Here is a 23,175-nt window from a genome sequence, read left to right as displayed (position 1 = left end):
CTACTCCCTTTTCTGTTTCTTTCCAGACTTAGCAAATGTCTGGCAGCAAAGGAGCCAGCACTTTGTGATTACTAACATCAAAGTCAGCACACAGGCAAGCAGGAATCCAAGCACGTCCAGAGAGTGGTACTGGAACCAGGTGAGGTCATGAGCTGCCACACGAAGGTGCTTGGCTCCCTTGTGGCGCATGACAAACTCGATCCATAAAACAGCTCTGTCCATGGGCTTCACGGGCTGGTCTTGGTGGATTCTTGATAGCCACATGGCATTCTGCTTATAGCTAAAGACATCAATATCAAAAACCAATTAGTCTTACGTGCTTCAAGCCTATGAAAGGTTCAGGAAAAGCAACATGAAACTAAGTAAATGCAATAGAGGATCACTAGGTACAGTGTGATTTTGACTGGGACATGTTTGTAGGTTTGCCTGGAAGTTTGTATTTTCTGTGAAATTCTTTCCAGAACTGAAATGGGAAACCATTTTACCTAGGAAATCTTTCCAGCAGAGCAAATATTCATATGCCTTTTCTTCCTCTGTTCTTGGGGTGGTTCATACAGTTTAACACTGATCACACTGATGCTTTTGAGAAGAAACTGTATCAATATTCTTTTAATGCTCAATAAAAACACTATTAGTGGTTAAAATGAAAATGGGTAAGAATGGAATATACAGTGCACAAGATGACTTCAGGGCTGGGATGTAGGTCCTTGATGACTTGCTTATAAATTATTTCCATCATCAAATTTTCCTAAATTAACTTCACATATAGTAAGTCTATGGGGATAGTTTACAGTCTTGTTCGACCATAAATTTCATTGGACAATGTTTGAATGATCTTTATATTGTTGTTGTTGTTTTCAAACTTAGACCAAAAATTAGACGAATTTGACTGTTACCTTGGATAGAACTTATCTAAACTAGTACCAATTGAACAATTCACTGTACTCACGAAGGGTCATTTATGACTGTCTTCACAGCATGAAGCAAATCTGTGCTGGACATTGTGAGAAAGTTCAGTCGAACCCCTGCTCCTTTGGTCTTCATGTGAACAACATTATCACATTGGTAGAAACTGCAAAACAATCCCACACCAGTTAAGAATTACGGCTAATAAAAAGAGTTATTTATTTGAGGGGAAAAATTACAGATTATTGTCCCAAACAACAGTCCTCTTGTCGCATACAGGAAACAGAGAGTCTAGTTGCCGGGAAAGGGAGCCGGAAGCAAGAGAGAGATCTCCCAGTTCTTGCAGCTTTATAAAGCATAAGAGACCACGTCCCAGTAGTCTGGTATCTTAAAGGTTATTGTCAGGGTTCATTGTCTTCTTTTAACTTTTTTTATTTCATCAGCAGTAAAAGGCACTATAATCTCTGCTAGGTCTATACCTGCTAATTGATGAAGTCTCAATTTACCTTTTATAATGATTTCAGAGATCTTTAAAGGCCCAAGGATCTGTTTGCACTCAATATTGCCATTCTCATAAGACAAAGATTCAATTATAATACATCTAGCTTCTGGGTCATTTACTCCTATTTGTATAGCCCTAGTTAGTCTTTACAAAAAGTCACTAAAAGTTTCTCTCTGACCCTGTTTAACCCTAAGATATGATTCGACTTTCTGTCCTGTTGTACATAGGAATAAGTTATGGTCATCATAAAGAGCTTGATCTTGAGGATCAGAGTAAAGTCCTTTACCTAGAATTTGATCTAAGAAAATCTTAAGTCCATTTGCTTTTTCTTGTTGCTCTAAAATTTTCACTTCCTCTTTTAAATAGCATTTCAAAGGTTCATTGAGTCCAATCTTGAGGCATGACTTTGCCACATTTTAGCCACTTTCCCTAACAAAAGACAAATGTAGTCCATAAGCTACAATTGCTCGTTTCATTTCTTTCAGATCAGTCATATGTATGGGCTCCCATGTATATTCCTTGACAACCTGAGGGTACTTAGACCCAGATGCTTTTTCTGATGTTATTACTGGAAAGGCAGGCAGAGCTCTGGGGAAAAGCTATCCCAGATATTTTTAAGCACCGATGAGGTTAAATTTTGCATTTTTACCTTTTGTTCCTGGTCTTCAAATTTGATAATTTCCTCAATCTTTTCAAATCTGTTTACCACTGCTTTTGTAATGTCTTGATCTCCTGTCCAGTGTTCTGCTCTAATGCCCTCATTGAGGATTCCAAGGCATGAAGTTTGTCCAGTAGAGATAATGTCTCATCGTTGAACATAATCTTTATAGCATGCGTATTTTCTTCTGGAGAGACATTCTGTCAGTCAATCTGTCATACCCCTTTGACAGAGTCCAATTAAGACATTCAACAGTGCGAATTCTCTCAAATAATGTTTCAGCACCCACTGTCATTGATTGGGTTTTATGTGCCAAATTGGCTGTTTCCTTCTCTATAGTGCTGAATTTTCCTTTAAATAAATTACTATCCATCTGTACCATTTCCAAAAGTATCTCAGTTGACTGAATCTTGTCAGTTCAATTAGCTATAACCTTCTTCAAATTTCCAACCTCTTCCCTGAGAAGTATGGTTTCATTCTGAAAAGACTGTACCATTTCTAAAAATGCCTCGTTCCTAGCCCTATTGTCAAACCATTTTTTTAAAGAAAAAAATATTGATAAGACTAAGCTCTAGAATCAAAAATAGTGATATAGAAGGGACATCATTTAAGTCTTGTAAAACCTCACACATGGTATAAGTAAAGAGGCCATTGAAACCTTGGATGGACGTATTGGACCTTTAAATTAGCAATTTATGCTCTATATTTAGGATATTAAATCTTACCTGTAGTTCAATTAGTTGGATTAAGTGCAATAACCATAAACTACCGGTAGGTGATGCCACCAACAAAACTAATCCAGCAGGGCATAGTGGTGCATGTGAATTCACCTGTGGCCAGTCTGAGTTCTGATTTTAGAGTAGAATGCTAAAAGACAAATCACAGACTGCGTGCTCTGCGGATGCCTAGGGCAATGAAACAGGCAAATGCAAACAAATCATTAGAATGCCACAGAACAGCTCACCCAGACAGGGTAAGCCCTTGTTTCACCAAAATGTCTGCAATGCACCCTGCTGGGAGGCAAATGGTAGGTTGCTTGGGTACTTGAAGCCAATCCAAGGCATGTAAAGGGAAAAGAATTGTGGCTGATCTGTAGAAAAGCCTCTCTGCGTGATTCTATATTAAACAGCTGGCTCCAGGCAGCCGTGGCCTGCTGAGGGATTGCTCAGGCCCGGCTGGGCTGATGGCAGGCAGTAGAGCCAGGGGCTCCAGATGAAGCCTCAAAACAATCCCGCGCCAATTAAAAATTAGGGATAATAAAAATGGTTATTTATTTGAGGGGAAAAATTTACAGATCACTGTCCCAAACAACATTCCTCTCCTAGCAAACAGGAAACAGAGTCTAGTCACTAGAAAGGGAGCAGGAAGCAAGACAGAGATTGCCCAGTTCCTACTGCTTTTTAAAGTATAAGAGACCATGCCCCAGTGGGCTGGTATCTTAAAGACTATTGGCTGAGGAGCAGAAAAAGCTCTAGCAGCAATTGGTCACCAAACAAAGGAATGCCAACCACAGGGATCCCATGGTAGAGCAACTCATAGATGCCATTGATGCCACCATGAGTTATAAAAGCTCTGGTTTTAGGATGACCTAGCAAGGAGATAAATTAAGGGCAAATATTAACTATAAGTCTGAGAAAGAAAATGAGAGGCAGAGGAAAAGGGCCCAGAAAGGGCAATTATTCTCTAGACAATATCATCATACCCATGAAATGGAACTGAAGTCCTCTCATGTCTTAGATATGGAGCATCAGAAGTCCATGGATGCTTATTGAAGGCCACATAGAGAAGGTGCAGTGTGGAAGTAGAATGATTTTTGCAGTGGACAAAAAGGCAGAGCACCTTCCAAGTGGAGCAATCACCAAATGCAAACACAGGCAATGATTCAGGAGAGAATGTTCTCCTAAAGAAACAGTGAAGTCACTGCTCATAATAGGTTCCTTCGATGAGGTAGGTGGCTAGTTGCTCACACTGATGGGATGAAGCTTAAGACAAGCAATACTCCATCCAATATAGGACTGCGTCATGATGTGAAGTTTTCGAGGTGCTAGTAGATGAAGGGTCATTAATGAAAGAATACCATCCTCGCTGGCATTTAAAATGGTGCTACCCTAGAGGAAAGGGCAGGTGTAAAGGTTTAGAAATAGGAGGTGAACACAAACATGAAGAAGTGGCTTAAGTTTAACTGAATGAAAATTACAGAGGAGATAATAATGGATATTCCAATCTCCAATGTTACTGTAGATCATGTTCACACCAATTTTTATTCATTTTCCATAGGACTAGATTACATTTGTCATAAATGCATTAATGTTGACATACCCCTTATTGTCTCAGGCATCTCCTGATGCTTGTTGAGAAGGTCATTCTGGGGAATCCATTTGTACAGCCGAGTGTTGGAGCCCAAGGTGTCTGGCTTCTTGCCTTCAAATCGCCAAAGAACCTGTTAAGATGAAGCTAGCTTCTTATTACTTTGGTCAAATGTCAAGTTCCTCCTGCTAGATTTCTGGAGAGATTAAGAATTGATGGAGATAAACCCTAGTCCCTAAGGGCCAGGCAGTGAGGATGGATGATGGGAACCGTGAAGAACTGCTACATCAAGGATGCAAGTTTTCCTCACTGTCCTCTAGTTAGTCTCCTGAGTTTCAGCCTGGCACCTTAATGTTTGGTCAACAGTAGCTTAGGGAAAGTTATGTGCAGTAATGTGAAACAGGAGTTAAGAACAGTGTGAATGTAATTCCAGTTCATCAATCCATCAAAGTTACAAATATATACCAGTTTTTTTTCAGCATATATTTGTAACAGTTTCTATTTTCCAATTTCACTATAAGTACTTGCCCTTGGTATTTGATTTAGTTCACATATAATCACTTCTATCATCAGTATTTTACTAGATTAGACCCTTGTGTTGTGGCATATGGTCATTTCAAGAGCAAGTTCCCAAGTTACCCCTTGTTTCAGAATTCATAGACTAAGACCCCAGTTGGAATTGAGGTTGGTAAATCCTGTCCTACCTCCTCCTCCTCCTCCTTCTTTTTTTTTTTGAATAGCAGAGCAAGTAGTACCATGCATAGGCCCATTTTGAAATGTGGATGATGGAAAACTGCAGTGAGTTTTTTTAAATACATAAAAAATATTATCTAAATAAAAAAAAGTGGTTGATCATATTTGGCTGAGATTACAAAGGAATATGATACAACACCCATTCCAGTTTTTAAACTTATATTTTCTTTATTTAAAGAAGGTTTTTTTCCCACATAATATATTCTGTTTATGGTTTCTTCTCCTCTAAACCTTTCCCTGATTGTCATCTCCCTTTTTATCCAAATACATATTCTTTTTCTTGTTTTGTTGTGTTTCTATATGAAGTTAAAAATTAGTTGTCCTTTCAAATTCTGTAAAGAATTACGTTGGAGTTTTGATGGGGATTTTTAGAATAATTGGTAGAATGATTATTTCCTTTATATTAATCCTATTGATCCATAATAATGGGAGATCATTTCATCTTCAGTTTCTTTCTTTGATGTCCTAAAGTTATTTTTTTAAACACAAGTCTTTTACTTGTCTGATTAGTTACCACAAGATAATGCATTTAATTTTTAGTTTTTGAGGCTATTCTGAAAGGCATTGTTTTCCTGATTTTTTTCAGTCTCTTTGTCATTTGAATATAAGAAGCCTACTAAATTTTGTGACTTAATATCTTATCCTGCTACTTTGCTGAAAGTGATTATCAGCTCTAGAATGTTCCAGGTGGAAGTTTTAGTGTTTCTTCAGTATAAAAATCACATCATTTACAAATAAAGTTAGTTTGTCTTCTTCCTTTCCAAATTGTATCCTCTTCATCTAGCTTAGACTTTCAGTAGTATATGTAGTAGATATGAAAAGAGAGAGAGAGAGAGAGAGAGAGAGAGAGAGAGAGAGAGAGAGAGAGAGAGAGAGAGAGAGAGAGAGAGAGGAAGGACATCCTTGTCCTTATTTCAGTGAAAATGCTTTGAGTGCCTTCTCATTTAAGTTCATATTTTCTGTGGTATGTCTTTAATCATTTATTATATTATGTGTCATTGGGTTCTGTTCATAAGTTTTTGTTGAAAATTTTGGCATCTATGTTCGGAAGAAAAATTTTTCTGTAATTCTCTCTGTTTTGGGGGCCTTTTTGTGGTTTTGTATCAGGGTAATTGTGGCCTCATACTAAAATGAATCATGCAGTTTTCCTTCAGTTTCTCTTTTGTGTAATGATTTGAGAAGTATTGGCATTAAATCTTTCTCTATCGGCTGGTAGAATTCTGAGTAGAATCCATATAGCTCTGGGATTTTTGGTTGGGAGATCTAATTACCATGTTTATTTTACTAGGGGTTATGGGTTGGTTTAAATTTCTTATCTGATCTTGATTTAATTTTAGTGCATTGTATATATCAATAAATTTATCTATTTCCTTTAGTTTTGTGTTTTTTCCATAATGTAGAGCTATGAGATTTCATTTTACAATGTGTAAATCCTTTATTCAACAGAAGACTTGCAAATGCCGTTTTATAAGTTAATTTTGTATTTCTAATGATATTATTTGACATAGAAATATTTCAATTTTATGGTCATTGCCAGGATACAATGATTTTTGCAAACAATACAGGGTATACAGTATTAATGTGTAAGGACAACTGTGTCCTGTCAAATTTCTATACTCTTTGCTGACTTTGAAAGAACACAGAGAAACACAAGGTGGCCTGACTGCTTTAATGTATGGGGAAGTGCCTTGACTTTTCATAAACTGAAAGGAACACAGTACCCCAAGAGCCATGGATTTAAACCTAAAAAACCCATGATTCATGCTATTCAGACAGATAGACCAGGCTCACTCCATGATTATCTTCAGTGAGTGATAGGCTAGCATTGGCGAAAGGTACTGATTGAGTTCTCTTAATTAGGACTTGGGATCTGGCTTCACAAAGAGCAACAGAGGAAGAACTAGGGTACCTGGTTCAGGTCAGGCATTGCAGTGAGTTTGTATTGGATGGAAATGGCATAGGAAGAGTGACTAGGCTACTGGCACTTCCTAAATTGAGGTGGATAAGGCTAGGTTTCCTATCTGGGTCACAGTCAAGTATGTGTGGGGTACCAGGTAGAGAGTAGTTCTGCAGAACTTTGGGGATTCACAAAGGCATGGAGATGTACTAGAAGTAATAGCTGAAGGATGCCACAGAATAACTAGGGGTACTGTGGACCCACCTCCTCAAAAACTTTTAAAGTGGTGTGTGTGTGTTATGTGCCACAGAACTCTTTTATTGGTAAAGGTAATGTGGGATTTAATTATCTTCTTACTGCATCTTGGTCCCAGGGTTTGATTTATCTCAGGTGGTTAGGCTTGGTGGAAAGTACCTCTATCAGCTTAGCTGTCATATGAGGCACATTATCAGAAAATGCTTTTTATTCCTTTAGAATCTTTTTGTCACATTGACACTCAGGCCAGGAAAATATGAAAAGAGGAACCCTTAATTTGAGGAAGCGTCTGCATGAGCGTGGCCTCTAGGCACTGTCTGTAGGCATTTTCTTGGTTGATGATTTATTTTGGACTCCTCAGCTCACTGAGGGTGGTGTTACCCCCGGGCAACTGGTGGAGCAGACTGAGCAAGCCAGTCAGAAGCGTTCCTCTATGACCCCTGTTTCACTTCCTGGCTAGGAGTTTCTTCCTTGACTTACCTCAGTGATAGATTATCCAGAGATCTACGAAGAAAAGTAAAACCTTACCTCCCTAAGTTACTTTTAGTCATGTTCATTACAACTCGGGGCCAGCCGTGATAAGCTAAGTATGGGCAGGTCACCCAAAGGAAGTTCTTTACTTGCAATCATTATCACCTGCCCAAGTAGAACTTGGCCTTTGATAAATTTATTAAGAGGCCTGAGTCTCAGTAGTTTACCCTGAAGCAATGCCTGGTTGTAGGAAGAACTACAAGCTGATATTACCTGACCTCTACCCAAGAACAGACCATTAAAAGGAAATGCTTAATATTCCAACGACTATAGGTAGAACCACCTGCCAGAACACACTCACCGGGACACCCCAAGAAAAAAAAGCGCAGGGCCAAATGGTTTCAGCTCTGAAGCCTACAAGGGTTTCCAAGAAGAAATAACAATACTCCTCAAACTGTTCCACGCATCAGACAGGGCCTGATCTCCAAATATATAAAGAACTCAAGAAACTGGTCACCAAAATAACAATCCAATAAAAAATGGGTATAGACCTAAACAGAGAACTCTCAAGAGACGATCTAACATGACTGAAGAGCATTTAAGGAAATGCTCAACATCCTTTGCCATCAGAGAAATGCAAATCAAAACAACAGTGAGATTCCATCTTAAAACTTTCTGAATGGCCAAGATCAAAAACACTAATAACAGCTTATCATAGAGAGGTTGAAGGTAAAAGGAGCACTTCTGCATTGCTGGTGGGAGTGCAAACTGGTGTAGCTGCTTTGGGAATCAGTATGGTGATTTTTCAGATATTTAGGAAACAACCTGACTCATGACCCAGCAATACCACTTTTGGGTATATACCCAAAGAATACTCAATCATACCTCATCGACAGGTGTTCAAATATGTTCATAGCAGATTATTTGTCATAAAAGAAACTGGAAACCACCTAAGTGCCCCTCGACCAAAGAATGGTTAAGAAAATGTGATATATTTTCACAATGGAGTACTACATAGCAAAAAAAAATGACACCTTAAAATTAGCAGGCAAATGGATGGATCTAGAAAACATCAATTGAGTGAGGTAACCATACTCAGAAAGACAAATATCATATGTACTCACTCATAAGTGGATTTTAGACATAAAGCAAAGAAAAGCTAGCCTACAATTTATAATTGCAGAGAACCTAGAGAACAAATGAGACTCTAAGATAGACATACATGGATCTAATCTACATGGGAAGTAGAAAAAGATAAGAACTTCTTAATAAATTGGGAGAGTGGCGATCATGGGAGAGGGTAGAAGTGGAGGAGGTGGAAGGGAGTGGAGAAAATTATATAGCTCAATAAAAACAATTAAAAAAAGAAAACCCTCATAAGTGTATCCTTTAGCTTGGGCTTTAGTTGATTTCAAATGCACTCAGGTTGACAATTAAGTTTGGCCATCACACATGTTTTTGAAAACTATAGTTGATGAGGTGTTGATAATTCTCTGTCTCTCTCATGTGTCTGTGTATGTGTGTGTGTGTGATGTGAGCAGGCATGTGAGTAGTGTGTGTATGTGCATGTGTGTGCATTAATTCATGTGTATGCCAAAGACAGAGGATGCCCAGTGTCTTCCCTGCTCTCTTATTCACTTATTCATCACCTATCTTATTCACTAAAGACAGGCTATTTCACTGAACATGAAGGTTGCACTTCTCTTAGGCTGGGTGGCCAGTAAGTCCTCGGATCCAAGTGTCTGTCCCTGCCTCCTTTCCAGAACTTATAGACATTCACACAAGCATGCCAGGCTTCTATACATGATGGAAATTTGATCTAACTCCTAATTCTGGCGCAGCAAGGACTCTTAACCAGTGAGTAATCTTCCCAGCACGTATTCATTATTTCAAAACATCTTCTATAGAAATATTGAAGACACAGCATAAGTATGAAGAACAAAGGTAAATTATATTGTTTGTTAACAGTAACGTAGATATATAGACACTCACATCTACACACTGCAACAATGAAAACATACCTTTTTTGAGTTTTGTTTGTGATATCTAAACTTAAACTTGGAATCTTACATCTGTTCCCAAAGATTAATTATGATAATGAGACAATTTTATTATTAATTTAATGGGTAAGTGGAAACAAAATTAATTTCACAAATCCAAGTAGTTTTTCAATATTAATTTTTATTTTATGTGTTTGTATGTTGAGTCTGCATGTACATCCACCAGAAGCCAGAAGAGGGAGACAAACTCCATGGAACTGGTATTACTGATGGACCAGTAGGAGTTAGTGTTCCTAACTGCTGAGCCCATCTCTCCACTCCAAGTACTGTCTTGGTAGATCTTTAAAAAAAGGTTATTCAGAGGCTTTGTGCCCAGTGTGAGACCAGCACAAATACTGGTATCCGAAAGACGAATATGGGGCCAGGATTTTTACACAGCTCCAATCTTGAACACTTTGCCTACACTTTACTACAAAGTCTGCAATAAGCAAAATGAAAACGTCTTCAATACTTGCAAAACCATGTTGATATCAATAGTGGGCTTCTTAGTGATCTTGCATCCACAAACAACCTCTGAGACACCTTCATTCTCTGGGGGAGTATGTGAGTTTCAAGTGTGTAATTGTATATTTTTATATGTGTGTGCTTATTTGTCATGGGGGCACCTATCATGGCAAGCATATGGGATGTCAGAGTACAACCACCCGTGCTATTTTTCACCTTCCACACTTCACGAGGCTGGGTATCTTTTGCTGAGCAAAAGGCTAGTTGGCCTGAAAGTTTGCAACTCTGTCTCAGACTCAAATTTGGCTTGCTTACACTGTGCCTACAGGTGCTACTGGTTACAGCTTTGATATGGGCTCTGGGGATCCAGGACTAAAGGAGAAAGTCTTTCTTGACAGACCAGTGATTTACCTTCGGAGTTGTCACCTCAGCCATTGTATTTTTTGGCATAACTTTTAAACTGTAAAAATGAATTTCTAAAATTCCTATGTGTAGTTATGTTGACTATTTTAATTTTACTGGGTTTACTTTTTAGTTTAATTTCAGGCCTGATGTACAATAAAGTGCAAAAATTGTTAATTCTCTGGGAGAAAAAAAATCCCGAGATTTGATGAATAAGACTGAGAAGCTGTCTTGTCACAGGATGAAGGACCCTAACCCCACAGCCTCCCCTGCTGTGATGCACTGGAGCAGGTCCATGGGTCCATGTGTCAGTTCAGCTACTCCCTTTTCTTCTTCTTTCCAGATTTAGTAAATCTCTGGCAGCAAAGGAGGCAACACTTTGTGATGACGAACATCACAGTCAGCACACAGGCAAGCAGGAATCCAAGCACGTCCAGAGAGTGGTACTGGAACCAGGTGAGGTCATGCGCTGCCACACGAAGGTGCTTGGCTCCCTTGTGGCGCATGACATACTCAATCCAGAAGACGGCTCTGTCCAGGGGCTTCACGGGCTGGTCATGGTGGATTCTTGATAGCCGCATGGCGTTCTCCTTATAACTAAAGACATCAACATCAAAAGCCAATTAGTTTACTTAAGTTCTTCAAGCTTAAGAACATTTCTGGAAAGCATCATGAGACTCAGTAAATGCCACAGAGGAGCACTAGGTACAGTGTGGTTTTGACTGGGACATGTTTGAAGGTTTGCCTGGAAGTTGGTAGTTTCCGTGAAATTCTTTGCAAAACTGAAATGGGAAACTGTTTTGGGCAGGAAATCTTTCCAGAAAAGCATATATTAGTAAGGTGTCTCAGGCACTGCAAGGTAGGTGGCTAGACAAAATCTGAAGACGATTGCATTGATGCTTTTGAGAAGGTTTTGTGTCTTTGAAACTCTTTGAAAACTCAATAAATATACTACTAATGGTGAAAAGTGGGTAAACTGGCAAAAAGGGACATACTTTGCACAAGACAACATAAGATGTAGCCCATTGATAGCTTGCCTACAATGCTTGAGGATCTCAATTCCCTCCTTAGTAGAGACACAATCATAGTAATTACAAGGATGCAGAGAATGTGGTAATTTTCAATTATTTTTTATAGTTATGTATTCTAATTGTTTTTCTGTGTGCCATGGAGGTGTGGTATGTACCATGCAGCATGCGTGGAGGTCAGAGGAAAACATGTGTGAGTCTATTCTCTGCCTTTATAATGCCATTTTCTTGTTGAAGTCAGGAGGTCAGGATGATCAATGGTAGGATGCTGTGGAGGAATTACTAATATAAGTGATTGCTGGAGTGTAATTCAGTACAGCAGCTACTAAAAGAGCATGTATTTCCTGACTAATTACCCTGGTTTTAGCTTTCTCACCATTAGGAATCTATTTAATGAAATAATACATAATATTTCAAAACGATAACATAAGGCCCATGGTTTTTGCAGCACTGATCATCATAGTTAGGAACTAGAATTGACTGAGGTGCCCATAGTGAAATGATGGATAAATAAAATGTGGTATAAAAGCATAGTTTAATATTATTTAACAATTATAAAGAAGGAAATCTTCTTTTACAATTACACTAAGTTGTACAAACTCGGCCCTAAATGAAAACACTGTCCATTCTCATCAGTGTGTGCAACCACAGAGTTGATTCCATAGAAGTAGAGAGTAGCAGAGTAGTAACTGGAGTCTAGGAAGGGAGACTGAGTGGAGATAGAGAGAGGTCAGCTAATATATACGTCCTGCCACTGGCGAGCAGGATAGTGCTCTACAGTGAGTCCGTGACTAAACTACAAGTCACATGTCTTATTGTAACTGTGGAATGTGGAAGAGGAGACTTTTAGCATTGACAAAAACAAAATTCTAAATGCTTAAGGAGATGGAAATGGTAAGTTATTTGATCATTACATATTATACATATATATACATATGCATATATATTCATAATTATACTACTTTGGGCCATGAGTCAGGATTATTTAAACAAAGAATATGAGTTTCAGAAATTTTAGTCATTGACTTGTAATATTTAGTACTTTTTAGGTTCATTATTCTGTTTGATTTTATCCTATTTGTGGCGATTGTGTCCTATCATTTAGCAGGAGAAAATATTTTACATCATCCAATTAGTCTAAACTAATTTCTTTTATAGTAAGTCTATAGGGATACCTGGTAGTTATGATTGACATAAAAGCTCATTCCACAGTGTAAAGTTAGTTTTTTGTTGTTGTTTTCAAACTCAGACTAAAGATCAGAAGAATGCTACTGTAACCTTGGAAAGAACTTATCTGGACTAGTACCCACTTGAATAAATTCACTGTACTCACGAAGGGTCATTAGTGACTGTCTTCACTGCATGGAGCAAATCTGTGCTGGACATTGTGAGGAAATCCACTCGAACCCCTGCTCCTTTGGTCTTCATGTGAACAACATTATCAAACTGGTCTCCAAACAAAGGAATGCCCACCACAGGGACCCCGTGGTAGATCGCCTCATAGATGCCATTGGTGCCACCATGAGTAATAAAAGCTCTGGTTTTAGGGTGACCTAGCAAGGGGAGAAATTAAGGGCAAATTTTAAATAAAAGCCTGAGAAAGAAAATGAGAGGTAGAGGAAAAAGGCACAGAAAGGGAAAATATTCTCTAGACAACATTATTATACCATGGAACAGAACTGAAATTCCTCTCATTTCTTTGACAGCAGAGCACAGCAAGTCCACAGGGATTAAGTGAAGGTCACATCGAGTACATGGAATTTGGAAAGTAGAATGATTTTGTTCAACGGACAAAAAAAAAAAAAAGCAGGGATCCTTCCAAGTGGAGCAAACAACATATGCAACTTCAGGAGAGAATGTTCTCCTAAGAGAACAGTGTAACCCCTACTCTAGATGTGTTGGCTACAAGCAGTAGGGGTAAGTGCTTGTTTTGATGGAATCAGACTGGGGACAATCATCATGCTTAGGAACACTTCATGTTGTGGGGTCTTTGAGGGAAGCATGGTAAATTAAGCCTTCTTAATGAAAGAATACCATTCCCACTGGCATTTAAAACTGCCCTACTGTAGGGGAGAAGGTAGATGTTAAGTTATAGAAATAGGACGTGGAGAGAAATTAGAAGTGACTTAAATGTATCTGAACAGTAATTAGCGTGGCGGTGACAATAGATTCTCTCATCTCGAATGCTACTATACAAAATAATCACATCAGTTCTTTATCCGTTTACCCAGGACGAGATCACAGTTGTCATAAATGCATTAGTGTGGACATCCCTCCTCCTGAGCAGCCATTCCTATGTCTCAGGTGTCTCCTGATGCTTACCGAGTAGGTCATTCTGGGGAATCCATTTGTACAGCCGAGTGTTGGAGCCCAAGGTGTCTGGCTTCTTGCCTTCAAATCGCCAAAGAACCTGTGAAGATGAAGCTAGCTTCTTATTACTTTGGTCAAATGTCAAGTTCCTCCTGCTAGATTTCTGGAGAGATTAAGGATCAATGGAGATAAACCCTAGTCTGTAAGGGCCAGGCAGTGAGGATGGATGATGGGAACCATGAAGAACTAGTAAAGGAAGGATGCAAGTCTCGCAGTTAGTCTCATGCTTATCGAAGTTTCAGCATGACACCTTAACATTTAGTCAACAGCAGGCTTAGACAATGTTAGGTCTGGCAATCTGAAGCAGTAGTTAAGAAATGTGTGAACTTAATTCCAGTTCAACAACCATCAAAGTTACTAATATATACCTGTTTTTTCCCCCAGGATATATTTATAACAGTTTTTATTTTTCAAATTCACTATAACTATTTGCCAATCATATTTGAGTTTGTACATTTATAATCCCTTAATCATAGGTATTTTATTAGTTTAGGCCTTTGAAGAGTGATTGTGTACACGATCACTTCAAGAGCATGTCCTCGAGTTACCACCTTTTCCACCATTAACAGGCTCAGTTCCTCAAGGTGGACTTGGTGGTTGGAAAATCTTGTTCTTCCTAGGTTTTGGATTAGCAGGGGAAACATACAGCATAGGCCCATTTTCAATGCAGGTGATCAACATTTGTCCATGATTACACAGGAATGTAAATCTATGCTACAAACTCCATTTTAAAATTTTGCATTTTATTTATTTTGTCTATTTTCCATTTATTGAAAAAAGATATTCTCATCCATAAAATTTATTCTATTTATGGATTCCCATTGCACTTAGACCTTCATCCCTACAGCTCTCTTGTAAGCCGTCTCAGTGAGGATGCCACACCGAGGCACTGTATCTCACCTTCTGTGGAATCTGGGCAAGGCCTGCTGCAATCACATTGGCCCTTTCTTCTGTTACGGCACCCACCATGGACCCCAGGGAAAACACTACCACACCATGTTCTCCGGAAGACTGGACGAAGTCTTCTATTTCCTGTTGATGAAATATCAGCCCATCACAAACAGCAGCAGCACTAAACAACCTGCATAAAAACTGACACCAACATCCACAAGAAGAAACTGAGCAGCATTAGAAATGATCAGAGTAGTTGGTGCTTTAAAACTCTTCACAGCCACATATAAGATACAAGTTGTAGTCAAGTGTACGGTCATAGCTCTCTGTGTTACACATACTCACACTCACACAAACAGCTCTTTTCATCTTGAAAAGCAAGATTTGTTGATATTTAATTCCAAATTCTCTTTCTCCCTTCCTGGTCCTTTGGCCACCAAATACCTGCTTTCTGTTTCTGTTATTTTGACCATTCTAGGTAGTTCTCATAAATTTTTTTTATTTTATTTTTGTCTTGCTCATTAGCCATTTATTTATTTATTTATTGTACTGCTTTTAAAGTCATACCATGTGTTTCTATACCCTAGGTTTTAATGTTTTAGTAATTGTTTTTATTTGCACACTCTATAATTTTTATCAATAATTCTAGTGATATCTATGTTGTTTATCCCTTTCTTAGTTACTGTTCTAATGTTGTGAGGACACACCATGATTAAAAAACTTCTAAAAGAAAGCATTTCATTTGGTTTTGTTTCAAGTTTCAGATGGTTTGTCTGTGTGCATCATGGTAGGGAGCACCATGGCAGGCAGGCATGGTACTAGAACTGTAACCCAGAACTAAACCCGTACTATAAGAGGCAGACAGATAGAAAGAGGCCAAGCATAGTTTGTGCTTTTCAAACCTCAAAGCCTATGTCCAGTGACACATTTCTCCAACTAAGACATATTTCTGAATCCTTCCTAAACAGTTCAACAATTGGGAATTAAACTTTCAAGTATATGAGCCTATGGGATCATTCTTAGTCAAACCCCCTTGCATGCTTCCCTTCCTGAATAGTGCTGCCAAGAGCATCCTTGCATTACTATCTCATTGAAGTCCTTCGTTTAGTTCTTTTACATACATTCTCAGGAGTAGAACGCATGGATTGCCAATCTATTGCTAATTTTGTTAACAGTGTCCATTATCTTTTTGTGTTTTTTCTAATAGATGTCAGTTTTATTGGAAAGAAATTTACTATGTGCTGTCAATTTATGTTACTCTGTCTTTTCCTGAAAACGTATGTTTAGGTATGTATGTTCAGGGGTGTGTTCTCACTTGTGTGATTGGTCAAGAAAGTAAATAGAGCCATTGTGATGTGGACATAAACTTTGCCGACACTCCATGTATTTTCTCTCAAATCACTTTCTAAAGGAGCTGGTTTGTGGACCTTTCTCTATATTAGGTATTTGTTCCTTCTTTTTCACACTCAAATATAAGAAAATGTTTATGCCAAACAGAACCTTGCTGAATTAATTTAATCCAAATGATAGTCACACTCTTGTGATGGAAGAGATATGGGCATTTCTATTTGCCACTTACTTATCTAATTCTGGTGACTCTCTGAGTTTGACGAACATTCTGATTGAATAAATGATAATCACCCTTGCTGAAAATACAAAAAAAAAAAAACCTAAAACAAACACATGGGACTATACTTACCTTTGGCAGAGGCTTGGCAGGTCTGCAGTGGAGTCCTCCAACAAAATCAAAGTTTGGTAAGACAGGGTGAGGAAATTCCAAATCCCAGTAGGTTCGAATGAGCCATATGTCTGCCTTCCCCATCATCTCAGCGAGTGTTGTGGGTTTTCCTGAAGAGGAATCAGGACAGCCAAGGTAGGACAGGTGAAAAAAATGTCAGGAGAAGATGAATATGTCAGGTAGTCTTCTGGAAATAATTTTGATAATGTAGCTGGGATTGTTTAAAAGTGTATTGCTGGGCTAGAAACATATAATTTTATATCTATCCATCTATTTATCTTTATCTGTGTGTATAATGTTTGATACAAGTTTGTAATATGTTTCTCATACTTATGCTTAGATATATGTAAACTCAAATTCATTGTGGAGGTGATGTGGGAGGAGATCCCACATCGGTAACACACTTTAAAAATTCATGATTTTCAAATACCTAGATAAGCATTTTAAATATAATAAATTCTGTCACCTGTGAATCCTGTTTTTCATAATCAGGGAAACAATGTTCCCTGCTCCTCTCCATCCTGTTTGCCCTGTTTAGCTGCCCAAACCTTGATGTGTGCTCCTCTAAGTGAACTGAAAATTTGGGGCTGTTTTGTTGTGTTTTGAGGTTTTTTGTGGAGCCCAGGGTGGCTCCTGTGTCACTATGTAGCCACAGTTGATCTTGAACTCCAAATGCTCTTCCTCCACAATGCAGCTGCTGAGATTACAGGTGTGAGCTGCCACGCCCAATGTAAAAATTCATGGGCTTCTGCTTATCACTTTATTTCAAGACAGAGTCTCACAGTATTGTTCAAGATCATCTCAAAGGGATTTTTTAGTTACGCCTGTGTTCTTTGTCCTCATGCTGCTCTTGATTCTTGATTGACTATGTAATAATCAGTCATGTATAAGTTTGTTTGCAGATAATAAGGGTAACAAGTCTTCAAGCATGGAAAGATGGATGTTTGGTCATTAGATATATTTTAAAACACTGTAATTAGTAATCATTGTTTCTACACTTCAGTGGTATACATTTTAAATACAACTTCAACCCTTCTAATAAATAAATAAATAAATAAATAAATAAATAAATAAATATGAATTCTCCAAATCTTAAATTCATATATTTTCTGTGCTTCGTATATAGTCAATATAATCACAGCTGTGCAGAAATTTAGCAGGTGAAATAAAAAAAATATTTCAAATATTAAATGAGAAAACTAATGTACATAAACGGAAAAGTTCTCAAAGCTATGCATACCCGTAATCTAGAAATACTTAGTAGTCCCCAGGTATATGTGAAAATCATGAGTACTTGGAGTTTTTTAAAAAGCTACTGTTTTTAGTGACTAGTGAAATGAATTAGGTGGTAAAAGAGTTTACAAGAAAAGCTCAATGAATTGAGTTCAGTCTCCATGCATGTTTGAACACCTGAATTGATATTGACAATCCAAATAAAGGTGGAAGTAAAACTTCATCAAATTTGAATCTCTCTCTCACACACACACACACACACACAGAGCACAAATTCCCCACCCATGAGACAAGTGTGCAATGCATACTCATGTTAATAATAGTAATGTTAGCAATGGCATGATGATGATGTCACCACACAAGGCAACATATGGCTTTAAAACACGAGTTATCATAAACACCTTCAGTAATGTAGCAGGATACAAGATTAACTTGAAAAAAATCAGTAGCAATCCTTTACACAGATGATAAATGAGCTAAGATAGAAACTGAGAAACATCACCCTTCACAATAGCCACAAATAATATAAAAGATCTTGGAGTAACTCTAACCAAACAAGTGGAAAACCTGTATGACAAGAACGTTAAATCTTTGAAGAAAGAAATTGAAGAAACACCAGAAAATGGAAAGATCTCCCACGCTCTTGGGTAGGTAGAATTAACACTGTAAAAATGGCTATCTTACCAAAAGCAATCTACAGATTCAATGCAATGTCCATCAAAATCCAAGCAAAATTTTTCACAGATCTTGAAAGAACAATGTTCAACTTAATATGGAAAAGCAAAAAACCCAGGATAGCCAAAACTATCCTGTATAGTAAAGGAACTTCTGGAGGCATCATAATCGCTGACTTAAATCTCTACTGCAGAGCTACATTCCTGAAAATAGCCTGGTATTGGTATAAGACAGACAGGAAGACCAATGGAACCAAATAGAAGACCTGGATATCAATCTACACACCTAGGAGCACCTGAGTTTTGACAAAGAAGCAAAAAATATAAAATGAAAAAAAAAGAAAGATATTCAACAAATGGTGCTGGAATAATTGGATATCAACATGCAGAAGAATGAAAGTAGATCCATATATATCCCCAAGCACAAAACTGAAGTCCAAGTGGAGCAAAGACCTTAACATAAAACCAACCACACTGAACCTCATAAAAGACAAAGTGGGAGGCACACTTCAATGCATTGGCACAGGAGACCACTTCCTAAATATAAGCCCAACAGCACAGACACTGAGAGAAACAATTAATAAATGGGACCCCCTGAAACTGAGAAGCTTCTGTAAAGCAAAGGACACAGTCAACAAAACAAAATGGCAGCCCACAGAATGGGAAAAGATCTTCACCAACTCCATGTTGAACAGAGAGTTGATCTCCAAAGTATACAAAGAACTCAAGAAATTGGTCACCAAAATAACTAATAGTCCAATAAAAATTGGGGTCCAGACCAAAACAGAGAACTTTCAACAAATGAATCTAAAATGGCTGAAAGACAATTAATGAAATGCTCAACATCCTTAGACATCAGAGAAATGTAAATCAAAATAACTCTGAGATTCCATCTTACACCTGTAAGAAAAGACAAGATGAGAAACAATGATGACAACTTATGCTGGAGAGCATGTGGTGTAAAGGGAACACTCCTCCATTGCTGGTGGGAGTGCAAGCTGGTACAGCCTCTTATACATATCAATATGACAATTTCTCAGAAAATTAGGACACACCTTCCTCAAGACCTAGCAATACCACTTTGGTTATATACCCAAAGGATGCTCAATCATACCATAAGGACATGTTCTCAGCTATGTTCATAGCATTATTATTTGTCATAGCCAGAACCTGGAAATAACCTAAATGCCCCTCGACCAAAGAATTGATAAGGAAAGTGTGGTACATTTACACAATGGAGTACTACACAGCAGAAAAAAATGACATCTTGAAATTAGCAGATGAGTGAATGGATCTAGAAAACATCATCTTGACTAAGGTAAGAGATCCAGAAAGATAAATATGTACACACTCATAAGTGGCTTTTAGACATATAGCAAAGAATAACCAGCCTATAAATCACAATCCTGGAGAAACTAAACAAAGAGGACCCTAAGAGAGACATACATGGATCTAATCTACATGTGAAGGAGAAAAAGACAAGATATTCTGAGTAAATTGGGAGCATGGGAGTCATGGGAGAGGGTAGTAAGGGAAGTGAGCAGAGAAAAATACATAGATCAATAAAAAAATTAGAAAAATAAAAATAAAAACAAGAAGAAAAATACCACAATTTAAAAAACTTGTTGATCTGTTACTTTTTAGAAAAATTCTCAAAGATTTGTTTTCTGTGTGTGTGCCTTTCTGAAGAGTCCCTTGCAAGTCATAGACAAGGCTCTGCAGTTGACATTGGGACCTAAGGTTTTCTACAACGCTTTGATTTTGGCAGATAATTTCATAGCCTTTTCACCATTTTACTTAGGAGAGAGAAATCCTTCTGTTGTCAATCCTGTTGTTTCCATGACACAACAAATTTTGAATGTGACAATCCCAGTTGACCATGGCACTTACCCAAGACTTCACTGTAAAACTGATTCCACCTCTTCTCGTTAAAATTTTGGAACCAAAAGTCAAAAGCAAGCATATAGATCAGATTTTGTACCCTCTCCATGAATGTCATTCGATCACTCAATTCTGACATAGCAACAGGCACATAGGAAGGAGGCAGTGACAGTCCTCCACTGTACTTCTCATATGTGGAGCCAGGAAAGAATCGCAGACTGTAAACAAGTGGTATCTTGAGAATCTCAGCCAACAGTTCACCGCAGGGTATGAAGGGATCTGCTACTATGACATCAAAGCTTGAATTTTGTAGTTTTGTCATGAATTCCTTGTTAAAAACTACATCTTTGCAGAGACTTTCAAAAAAATTTGAATCTTCCCAAACCACTTCTTGCAACATTACAAAGTATCCCCAAAATGATTGCTTTGGCAGATCATAAACACTCTTCCTGATTGATTCCATGAAAATTGCTGCCACGTCAGCCACGGAAGTGGATGAAGGGTATGTCTCAAATTCAATAGCAGATGTGTTATCAACCTCATAAGAAAGGGAGGCTGAGGGTCTCAGAACTGTCACTTCATGGCCCTTCTTTACAAGTTCTTCTAGGATTGTCCTTAAGTTGAGCCAATGACTGTATTCCACTGGCCACACCAGCACCTTCCCAGCATTCCCAGATCCAAAGAAGCCACTCAGCTGTAGCAGGAGCAGGACTGCTGTCATTTTCACAGACATCTTGGTTAGGCTCAGCGTTGCTCCTCAAATGATGATTGTATAGCTCTTATATATGTATAAAGAGTAATAATTAGTTAAAGTATAACTAGAGCTAATACACATGAGATAGTCACAGTCTCAAGATGACAAGTGCAAAATCCAGGTGGCAGTTGTGAAGGTCTGAAATGACTCCCTATTATCAATAACCTTGATTGTATCATGTACTTGGAAAACAGAGGAAAGTAAGATCTCCCCTCTCCTCTTTCTCCCTCTAGTGTAACATCCTTGATAAGAACTTGCAATAAAGTAATATTTGTTGAGTCATATTTTTTAAATATCACAGTTCAAGGTGTCTCCATATGAATGTTGGCAACAGAAATCATTTATCATATTATTTAATGATTTTAAATAAATGGTTCAGAGGTCTACAACATAACCTCAGAATATACATTATTCAATATAATTATAAACACTGTATTTAAAATTAGAGGTGATTTTATCCTACATAGAAATACTGTTCTTTAAGCTTTTCCATTGGTTCTAGCTCTGCCCAACCAGGAATCTGCTTTCTTGTAACTAGGCATGCTGGCATGAGTGAATATAATCTGAGACACTTCTGCTTCCCTGTGTGACTATCAGAGTATGGAAAGAAAGGATGCCCAAACTTAGAATTTTTCTGGTGACCTTCTGCTGGGAGGAGAAATGTCTGATGCCTTGGGGACACCCAGGAAGAATCTGTCTTCAAAGGCCATTTACATGCTAGGTAAACTAAGGCTTTTGTAGAGCCTAGGAACTAAGGTAATATTGGGCAAGAGACCACATAATGGCTGGACTTCTTTAGCTATGCTTATGTCTTGTCTGAATCTCAAAGATGGAGTTGGTTATGGGTGACTGTCTCTCCTCCTAAAGTGATCACAATTAATAAGTCTGCTTTTCTCTAGATTTCACAATTAATTTGACTCCTTTGTTTGGCATATTTAGGTGTGTGGGTGTGTGTATGTGAGTATCTATGTGTGGCGTGTGTGTGTGTGTGTGTGTGTGTGTGTGTAACTGCCTTGTTGAGACACACAGGCTGTGACCCCTTAGTCATGAAACACTCTTGTTTCCTTATTCTGAGGTTTTCACGTAGCTGATATAAAATTCCTGGTGCTTTGTGATTGGCTTTGGTGCTTGTATGCTTTAAAGTGCTGTTATGTTATAGGAGGTAGAGAAGGTTCTGTGTTGTGATATTAAATCAACTTCGTAACAGTAAGTCCTGTAACGGCGTAAATGAATGCAGACAGATTGTAAAAATATATACAGCTTTAATGGGGAAATAGACTTACAGAACCACCGTTTCCATGGAGACCAGGAAAACAGAAGGGGCGTGTGGGCTCCTGCTCGCCCGAGTTATAAGTAAACATTCGTCTGAGACGAACACGTCCCCTAAGGGGCTGGATTTATTCTTACAAAGTCCACACATCCTCATTTCTAATTCGATAGATGTTAGCTTTATTCCCACTTTTGACAACTAATCAATACTTTTTACTAATGTCCATGTCCCATCTTTTTTTCCTGTTCTGCATTTTGATCTGAACCCTTTTCTGAGTCCATGAATCTTTTGCAGACATCACCACGAGAATAATACCTTGTTGGCAAGATAGCAATAGAAAAAGACTGAGTGCCTCTCTGCTTGAGCTCCAGGGCTGTGCTACACGCAGCACAGACCAAACGTGAGCTCCGGTGAACTATGAGCTCTTCCTCAGAGATCAAAGGCAAGAGGACTTAGAGAGCTGGGAGAACAGGGGTAGTGGTTCATGCTCTGGTGCAGAACCGAGTTTATCTGACCTGTGTTCTCTGGGAGCCCCGAAGTGCGCTAGATGACAGAGTTGCTCCTGAGTGGGCAGCGAAGAATCTGACACCGATGGAACTCGTGGCCAGTCCTGGGGTGAGCATGAAAGTGGGTGCAGCAAGGCCTCTGAGAGCTGGCCAGGCTGGAAGCTTGAGCGGAAAC

At 38.4% G+C, this 23,175-nt stretch overlaps 2 protein-coding genes across 4 annotated transcripts; both read right to left on the bottom strand.

Annotated features, from left to right (window-relative positions):
* Positions 1-10,688, bottom strand: LOC142832352 (UDP-glucuronosyltransferase 2B4-like). The gene is made up of 5 exons (XM_075942788.1): positions 10,665-10,688; positions 4,427-4,506; positions 3,545-3,662; positions 950-1,059; positions 1-280 (listed from the first exon to the last, which is right to left on the bottom strand). Exons 1-5 carry the CDS (start codon positions 10,686-10,688, stop codon positions 1-3), a joined length of 612 nt encoding a protein of 203 aa, XP_075798903.1.
* Positions 9,730-23,175, bottom strand: LOC142832309 (UDP-glucuronosyltransferase 2B31-like). 3 transcript variants are annotated; one of them, XM_075942707.1, is made up of 7 exons: positions 23,010-23,175; positions 20,480-21,248; positions 16,644-16,792; positions 14,954-15,085; positions 14,006-14,093; positions 13,017-13,236; positions 9,743-11,252 (listed from the first exon to the last, which is right to left on the bottom strand). In XM_075942707.1, the coding sequence occupies exons 2-7, from the start codon at positions 21,201-21,203 to the stop codon at positions 10,973-10,975; spliced, it is 1,593 nt and encodes a 530-aa protein (XP_075798822.1). In that variant the 5' UTR covers positions 21,204-21,248; positions 23,010-23,175; the 3' UTR covers positions 9,743-10,972. The 3 variants fall into 3 exon arrangements, with proteins under 3 accessions (XP_075798824.1, XP_075798823.1, XP_075798822.1); XM_075942709.1 differs by lacking the exon at positions 20,480-21,248 and having other exon boundaries at positions 9,730-11,252; XM_075942708.1 differs by lacking the exon at positions 23,010-23,175 and having other exon boundaries at positions 9,734-11,252; positions 20,480-21,218.

The sequence above is a fragment of the Microtus pennsylvanicus genome, chromosome 12 (assembly GCF_037038515.1).
Source record: "Microtus pennsylvanicus isolate mMicPen1 chromosome 12, mMicPen1.hap1, whole genome shotgun sequence".
Classification (NCBI taxonomy): Eukaryota; Metazoa; Chordata; class Mammalia; order Rodentia; family Cricetidae; genus Microtus; species Microtus pennsylvanicus.
The sequence above is the reverse complement of the archived record's forward strand: the minus strand, read 5'-3'. Positions and strand labels throughout refer to the sequence as shown.

What these genes read in the sequence shown, in the direction of transcription:
- LOC142832352 (XM_075942788.1), bottom strand. Translation starts at nt 10,688, where the DNA reads ATGGCTGAGGTGACAACTCCGAAG. An exon ending in CTTTGTTTGGTGACCAATTG is followed by an intron (nt 1,060 to 3,544) that starts CTGCTAGAGCTT and finishes TTCTACCAATGT; the next exon opens with GATAATGTTGTTCACATGAA. An exon ending in ACAGTCATAAATGACCCTTC is followed by an intron (nt 281 to 949) that starts GTGAGTACAGTG and finishes TGATGTCTTTAG; the next exon opens with CTATAAGCAGAATGCCATGT.
- LOC142832309 (XM_075942707.1), bottom strand. Translation starts at nt 21,203, where the DNA reads ATGTCTGTGAAAATGACAGCAGTCCTGCTCCTGCTACAGCTGAGTGGC. An exon ending in GTTTTACAGTGAAGTCTTGG is followed by an intron (nt 16,793 to 20,479) that starts GTAAGTGCCATG and finishes ATTCCTCTTCAG; the next exon opens with GAAAACCCACAACACTCGCT. An exon ending in TCCCCAGAATGACCTACTCG is followed by an intron (nt 13,237 to 14,005) that starts GTAAGCATCAGG and finishes TCCCCTTGCTAG; the next exon opens with GTCACCCTAAAACCAGAGCT.